Below are 8,071 nucleotides of genomic sequence, written 5' to 3'. Positions count from 1 at the left end.
CTACAGGTAGACCCATATAAGTAAAGGGCATAGACCCCAGATTGCAATCAAAAACCATAGCCATATGTTCTGCCTCTTGAGGAGAAAGATATGATACATCATAATGTTGTACTATTATAGTATGTGTAGCAATGGCATACGGTCTAGCCGTATCAAGTCGTCCATCTTTAGTGTGCCGCTTGGCGAATTCAGGGGAGTACAAACTTCCATTTACATAGAAGTAGAACCTCCCCATCAACGTAAATTTGGATGTCAACATTTTCATAAAGATGATATATTAATTTTCAAATGAAATTAATGAATCCAAATACACCCAGACCAAGTATAAAGGCGTAGTGGAGTGATCTACTCGTCTGACCAGGTGATGTCCACCATACCAACGTTCTGGTCGAGACCTAGAGCGTCCCACACCGCCGGTGAAGCATCCACTACGTTATAGGCGCATGGCTTCTCGTAGTTGTGTTCCGCATCGCAGCCCTTCATGGAGTCGCACTCGTCCACCACCTTGGCGGATACGGAGGTGCCATCTCTAGCGGTGATCTTGATGTTGTGGCTGCAGCGGGACATGCCATTGAACCAGCCTGTGGAGAGGGCGACGACCATCTCCGAGTCTTCATGGTAGGCGTTGTCGCACTCCGACGGATAGCCACCATCCTTGCCCTTTCTGAAGCTGTTGAGCGTCAGGACAGCCCACGTGGTGGCGGAGACCGGGGGCGAGCAGATGAACTGCTCGTATTGCTGGCCGTCCCCGCAGCAGTCCGGATTGTTGTTCCTGTCGCAGTCGCCGGACTTGCCGGGAAGGTAGCCGATGAACTGGCAGCCGGCCTCGTCAAAGGAGCCCGGACGCTTAACCACACAGGACGCAATTTGTACTGTGGAGAGTGCCACAAGAAGGAAGATCGCCATGGTGGATCGAGCACTCGTAGCCATCTTGAAGAACTACAACTCTGTTACACGGTTGGTTAACTGGGATTGTATTTGGCTGGACGCCATGGACCAGAGGGTCCCAAGTTTATGTAGTTGTCTTCCCCGTGGTTAACTACAAGAACGAACGCGATCCATCCACCCACGCCACAGGCAGCACATCCGGTGAGAGCCTGGGAACATCCGCTGACATAAGCACCAACTCGACCACAACGGAGACACAACCGAGATACGCGCGCGGGAAAAAGAGGCGCGTCTGGAAAGCTCCGCCGACCGTAGATCCCAATCCGCCTACACACGAACGATGCACCGAAAATAAACTATAGCTGCTTTGATCGGCTGCAAATCTCGCATGCAGACTCAACTAGGTCATTATCTTTCGCCTTTTAAGTCCGAACTAGGAAGCCATGGCGCGGCGGCACGCCGCGCCCGTGTCCATGGAACAATACCGGTGATAGGAGAGTTAGGTCAGTAGGTTGTATTAATATTATTTAGGTTTGAATACATAACATACATAATCCATGGTATAGGTTATCCTAAATAATATACAATAGAGGATATATGTGTCTAGTCTAGTACAGGGCACATCTTTCATACTCGTAGTCTAAAGTAAGTCATAAATTACAACCATAAGGTCGACGTCAGAGTTTTTGAGCTTGCTTCGGTTCATGTCCTCCTTGTGTGCACAGTAAGGTTTTCAGAAGGCCGGTGCCCTAGCTATACCTGTAGTTGATTCTTTAGTAAACTTTGTTTAGGGCAAACATAAGTATGTTTTTCTTATAATTTATACAACAATGCAGGTGAATTGCATTTTGGTAAATTTTAATTGTTCTATTTAAAGAAGTTATGTCAAATCACGTTTTCATGTTTTCAACTACATTGTATTTAGTATGGGAATGCAATAATACAAAATACTTCTGAAGTTCAATTTTCTTGTAGTAAAAATACCATGTATTCTATTGCGCAAAATAATTCATTATCCCAAAACAATACATGATGTGTACTTTAACTCTGTATGTACCGATGTCTAAACAACAATATATTCAGTACATTTCTATAAGGATTCGTTTTAGTTACCATTTGGAGTCGATATATTTTCCAGGGTAGTTTGTTCCTTGGAAGATTTAATGGAATAACAAAGGAGAGAATGTGAATTGCCAACATGTTTACTTCTATTTTGGGCCAACATTTCGTTTTTATTTTGTGATCAACTAAATACAGACACATATCTACCTCAAAAAAATACAGACACATAATATGTCAGGGGGGATTAATTCAGCACACATACAATAATAAGGCTCATCTGATCGAAAAAAGTAGTTTGGGTGCTCATCCGTCTACTAAGCACACACGACATGGAAAGTTACCAAAAGAGAAGAAGCAGAGGACAAAACACGCACCTACACGCGGGCTGCACCGCTACAGAAGGTACGCCAAGATTCTTTTTCTCCTCCAGATCCCCTTTCTCACTCTTCCCCCGCAGCTCCACTGATTCTAGCTTATGCAGGTGAGCATGCTCCAATGCCCCTCAAAAAATCATAGCCAATTTGAGTGTATGATCCCGTCCGCATGCCGGGTAGTGCGGTGGACGGAGGCGCAGAAGGGCTGTAGAACTGACCAGGAGGTCGCTCAGAAGGCTGGACGCGGCCGTGTTGGCGGCGAACTCATGCAAGGGAGGCCGCCGTGCCTGGGGAGGCCATCTGACCAGCATGGACCATCCCCAATGTCCACCGGCACCGTGATGTCAGTCGTCGTCATTGTAGGCGACATCACAGTTGGCGAGGCTGGAACGGCAAACACCAGTACGGCGATGCAGCGACGATTGCTGACCGTCGTGCATAATCTACAGTCACCGGAGCAGAGCTGCTGGGGATGGCAAGCAGCGCCACACCCTGGCTCGTCTGGGCAGCTACTTGCACTACTGTTTGGGCAGGCCTTCGAAGGGTGGCAAGTGACGCCAGGGCTCAAGGCTGGAAGGAGATGCTGGGCCAGGATGCTATTTCCGGTGAGCACCAATTTTATCAGTCAATCGGCTGATCGGTATGTTCTTCCTTCTTATGCTACTGGAAGCAAAAAAAAAAATCATGTGTCTTTATTTTTTCCACATTAAACTTGTGATACCCAAAATAAAGTAAATATGCCTAGACATAAACAGTAAAGTAACAAAAGTTAGTTCGAGCCTCAAGAAAAGAGCAATAAGAAAAGGGAAAGGAAGTAAAGGCACACAAACGGCTTCAGTAGTTTGGTGGAATGTGAAAGCAGAACAGAAAAAAAGAGCTGAACATTCACAGCCAGCAGCAACAAAGTAACTAACGGAAATGGGATGAACTCTTTCTCGTTTCACAAGTCTATGGAATGATAGTGCCATTCAATTTTAGCTTTGTTAAGGCGATGTGTTTCTGAATTAGATTCAGTAGCAGCTAATTGCATGCGCATGTAAGCTTCTTTATGTGGTAGATGCTTGCAGAGTCCTGTAAATGGACATGCCAAAGTTTGCACCACTTGTATGTGCTTCTTCAGCTGATCTGGTAAACGCTTGTAAGATTTGTAAGTGGACGTGCCAAATTCTGTAGCACTTGAAAAAAGAGTAGAGGAATCATATTTAGTAGACTGGTACTACAATGCTAGTAAGATAAATAAGCATACACAAAATTCTTCTAGGTGCTGAATGTCAGAAGCCTGAAAGAGAAACTATTTCAAGTAGCATCACATAAGATAGTCTTGAGGTACATCTAATAGACTGCTACTGCAGTGCTGACTAAGCTGGCTAATTATACATAAAGTTCTAGTTATCATCCGAGCATTACATAAGATAGCTTACATTTACATCGGGGCCTAGATGCCAAAAGTTGACAAACTGTTTGTCTCATAAGAAGCCTTGTGTGTAATGTATGCAGCCTCCTAGCGTGTTCTGGTCATGCGTTGTATGTGCAACCTTGGCAGCAACTGTCAAAATAGTGTTTTGTTATATGAGCTTGCGCTTGAAGTGATGGCCATATTTGCAGGTGAGTGAATCAGGTTGTCAAACCCATGTCCTGGTAGAAAAAAACATCAAAATATATTATGTCATCTGTCTGTAAAGAATCTTTCAGGTTAGTATGTACCTCTTCCGTGTATGTGTGGATTATTCTATATTGTTTATACAGAGTAAAGTTTTCAGGTTCTGGTACAACCTCAACGATTTTTGTGTTCTGAGTAATTCTTATTCTGTACGGTCATCTGGTGTCGTGTATTTGGGCTGGGCAGCGACAACCATGAAAGATTCGAGCCTGTAGATCGAGCCCTTCTTCAGTTTCTTGTTGAATTTATCCATGCGACCTAGCCTTAGTGTACATCCTGTGTAAACAACCAGCAGCTCTTCTGACAATTAGTGGCACTATAGGCTGAAAATCACTGCTAGTTGTGTTGTGTCAAAGAAAAACAAAAAATAGAGCATGCAGGCCAAGCTAATTGTGTGTATTTTGTGTGCAGGAGATGATGCCAAAATCAAGGATGCAAATATTCAGCTAGCAAGTAATGCTGCAATCTATTGAAATGTAAAGCGTTTTGAGAGTAGAGCAAACACTGATAGGTAACGAAATGAGCTTAGATGATATATACTCTTATAGTTTTATTTATCTAAAGGATTAGTAAGTATTGATAAACAATTTGATGATAAGGCCATGCTAACTCATGGACCTCATGTGTAGGTAATGATGGAGGGATCAAGTATCTCAATGTTCAGAAGTTACCAGGTTGTCCACAACAATGAACCCTATTTCAGAGACATTTTATTCTAGAACCATGTTCTCCTAGATCCGGGATATGCGCGCAACAACATTGCTCTGAGATCCTTGAGGTATGAAATCTTTCACTGTGATTGCTTGCATTCCTACTCTCCCAGGTTTCTGCAACATAATATCTTCAGTTAGTTCCAATAGCCATGAACACTGGTAGAAATTGCAGCCTGGAGAATGCGGACAATCAACATATTAGAGTGACTAACCTAAACCTACACATAAGCCACCAGACAGATTCAAATTAGTTGCAGGTAAAAAGTAAATAGAAGAAGAAAAAGAAAACACTGAACAAACAACCTAAATCAGCACATAAGCCAGTAGATAGAGCCAAATCAAGAAAGAAGTGTAAGGCAAAAGGCAAAGAAATACTAAGCTTCAAAAGGAAATTTCAATTGTAAAATGCAGTAGCAAGCCAATGGAGTTGGAAAATAGGAACAAAGACCCATGGTCACTAACTTCATAGTAAAACAATCTTCCAATAGTTCCATGATAGATTCCCAATTACGTGTGCAATGGAATCTTGGAAAAGAAACTACATACGCTTAAATAACTAAAATTCCTAGTTTCACATATCAATATCAGATGGTTACCCACTTTACTGTAAATCACAATTATCTGAACACGTGTGCAACGGAATCTTGGAAATGGAACTACATACGCTTAAATGATTAAAATTCCTAGTTTCATATATCAATATCATATGGTTACCCACTTTACTGTAAATCACAATTATCTGAACAACAACACTAATAGCGCATAAATGCAGAAACTTGGCGATTACTATGATAAAATCTCCCCTGATAAAAGTAAGATCATGACACTGTATATAATAACATTGACATCCCTAGATTAGTAGATTCGGCAAGATCAGAAATGGCCAATGGGGAGGAGTTTCAACACTTAGCAGAAGATTGGATCACTTTTATTAATTTAATTTCATAGTTATCTTCGTACAAACTTGAGGCCTTGGATCAGTCATTAGGCATACATGATACATCTTGCACAAACTGGTGTACCCTATTCAAATTAACCTGCACATGAAGCCCAATGTGCTCAACAATTGGTAGCAACAAAAATAGCAATAGGAAAAAAACCTTTGATATTCTGTGGAGAAGGAGAACTGAGACCACGGTAGTAAATCTGGTGAAAGGTATTGGACGTCTCTGTGGTGGAGTCTGTGCTTTCCATATTTACCGTTGTATTTCACCATTCTCTAGTTATGAAATCACCAAACAAACTTTGCAGATGCACATGGAATCAGTCAAAGTGTAGTAACGAACCTAACAAAACTCACCAGATCCACATGTAGCATAGCCAGATATCAGCTGGAGCAAATAAAATATGGGAAGTCCGCCCCACGAAGACCTCCTCTCTCTGATCTTGAACAACCCTCGTCCTGAAGCCAGCTTCAACGCCATGACGGTCTTCCTGGATCGCATTAGCGCCGATGTTGTGAGACCAAAGCCGGCAATAGCCCTCGTGCAACCTCCTTCTCCCTGCCGGCGCCGCGGCTCTCCCGCTGCTCCCTCCGATGCTATTCATCCCTTCTGGTCTGGCGGCGGAGAGGGGTACTTGAGGCTGCCCGCTCGGGGAAGGGGGGCTAGGGAGGAGAGGGGCGGAGGGCCGATGGAGGTGGAGGTGGAGACCGGGATGGGAAATCGGAGGAGAAAGAGAGGTGAATGAGGAGCTGCTACAGTTTCCAGGGAGGTCGCGATGGTCAAAACGGTTTGGAAATCGGTGCTACAGAGATCCTTTACTTCTCTTTCCTGGGACGTTCGGGACTTCGGGTGACCGGCAACCGGAAACCAGCGGAGAAAATAAACATCCAAAAAAAATCAAAATCTTGCAGTTACCCAGAGAGATAAGGAACCCAATCTTAGGGAGGCCTACGTGTCAAGCAATAACTGGGAATGGTGAGCAAAATTAGCACATGAACAGTGCCTAAACCAACGGGAGAGCACAAAATCAGCTGGCTTTTATATATAGTATCATAGTTATCTTCGTACAAACTTGAGGCCTTGGATCAGTCATTAGGCATACATGATACATCTTGCACAAACTGGTGTACCCTATTCAAATTAACCTGCACATGAAGCCCAATGTGCTCAACAATTGGTAGCAACAAAAATAGCAATAGGAAAAAAACCTTTGATATTCTGTGGAGAAGGAGAACTGAGACCACGGTAGTAAATCTGGTGAAAGGTATTGGACGTCTCTGTGGTGGAGTCTGTGCTTTCCATATTTACCGTTGTATTTCACCATTCTCTAGTTATGAAATCACCAAACAAACTTTGCAGATGCACATGGAATCAGTCAAAGTGTAGTAACGAACCTAACAAAACTCACCAGATCCACATGTAGCATAGCCAGATATCAGCTGGAGCAAATAAAATATGGGAAGTCCGCCCCACGAAGACCTCCTCTCTCTGATCTTGAACAACCCTCGTCCTGAAGCCAGCTTCAACGCCATGACGGTCTTCCTGGATCGCATTAGCGCCGATGTTGTGAGACCAAAGCCGGCAATAGCCCTCGTGCAACCTCCTTCTCCCCGCCGGCGCCGCGGCTCTCCCGCTGCTCCCTCCGATGCTATTCATCCCTTCTGGTCTGGCGGCGGAGAGGGGTACTTGAGGCTGCCCGCTCGGGGAAGGGGGGCTAGGGAGGAGAGGGGCGGAGGGCCGATGGAGGTGGAGGTGGAGACCGGGATGGGAAATTGGAGGAGAAAGAGAGGTGAATGAGGAGCTGCTACAGTTTCCAGGGAGGTCGCGATGGTCAAAACGGTTTGGAAATCGGTGCTACAGAGATCCTTTACTTCTCTTTCCTGGGACGTTCGGGACTTCGGGTGACCGGCAACCGGAAACCAGCGGAGAAAATAAACATCCAAAAAAAAATCAAAATCTTGCAGTTACCCAGAGAGATAAGGAACCCAATCTTAGGGAGGCCTACGTGTCAAGCAATAACTGGGAATGGTGAGCAAAATTAGCACATGAACAGTGCCTAAACCAACGGGAGAGCACAAAATCAGCTGGCTTTTATATATAGTATCATAGTTATCTTCGTACAAACTTGAGGCCTTGGATCAGTCATTAGGCATACATGATACATCTTGCACAAACTGGTGTACCCTATTCAAATTAACCTGCACATGAAGCCCAATGTGCTCAACAATTGGTAGCAACAAAAATAGCAATAGGAAAAAAACCTTTGATATTCTGTGGAGAAGGAGAACTGAGACCACGGTAGTAAATCTGGTGAAAGGTATTGGACGTCTCTGTGGTGGAGTCTGTGCTTTCCATATTTACCGTTGTATTTCACCATTCTCTAGTTATGAAATCACCAAACAAACTTTGCAGATGCACATGGAATCAGTC

The 8,071-nt window shown here is 44.1% G+C and overlaps 1 protein-coding gene across 1 annotated transcript; it reads right to left on the bottom strand.

Moving 5' to 3' along the window:
- Positions 1–345: 345 nt before the first annotated feature.
- Positions 346–906, bottom strand: LOC124672538 (putative ripening-related protein 5). The gene has a single exon (XM_047208754.1). It carries the CDS (start codon positions 904–906, stop codon positions 346–348), a length of 561 nt encoding a protein of 186 aa, XP_047064710.1.
- Positions 907–8,071: the final 7,165 nt, after the last annotated feature.

This window comes from Lolium rigidum, chromosome 7, assembly GCF_022539505.1.
Source record: "Lolium rigidum isolate FL_2022 chromosome 7, APGP_CSIRO_Lrig_0.1, whole genome shotgun sequence".
Taxonomy (NCBI): Eukaryota; Viridiplantae; Streptophyta; class Magnoliopsida; order Poales; family Poaceae; genus Lolium; species Lolium rigidum.
The sequence above is the reverse complement of the archived record's forward strand: the minus strand, read 5'-3'. Positions and strand labels throughout refer to the sequence as shown.

What these genes read in the sequence shown, in the direction of transcription:
- LOC124672538 (XM_047208754.1), bottom strand. Translation starts at nt 906, where the DNA reads ATGGCGATCTTCCTTCTTGTGGCACTCTCCACAGTACAAATTGCGTCC.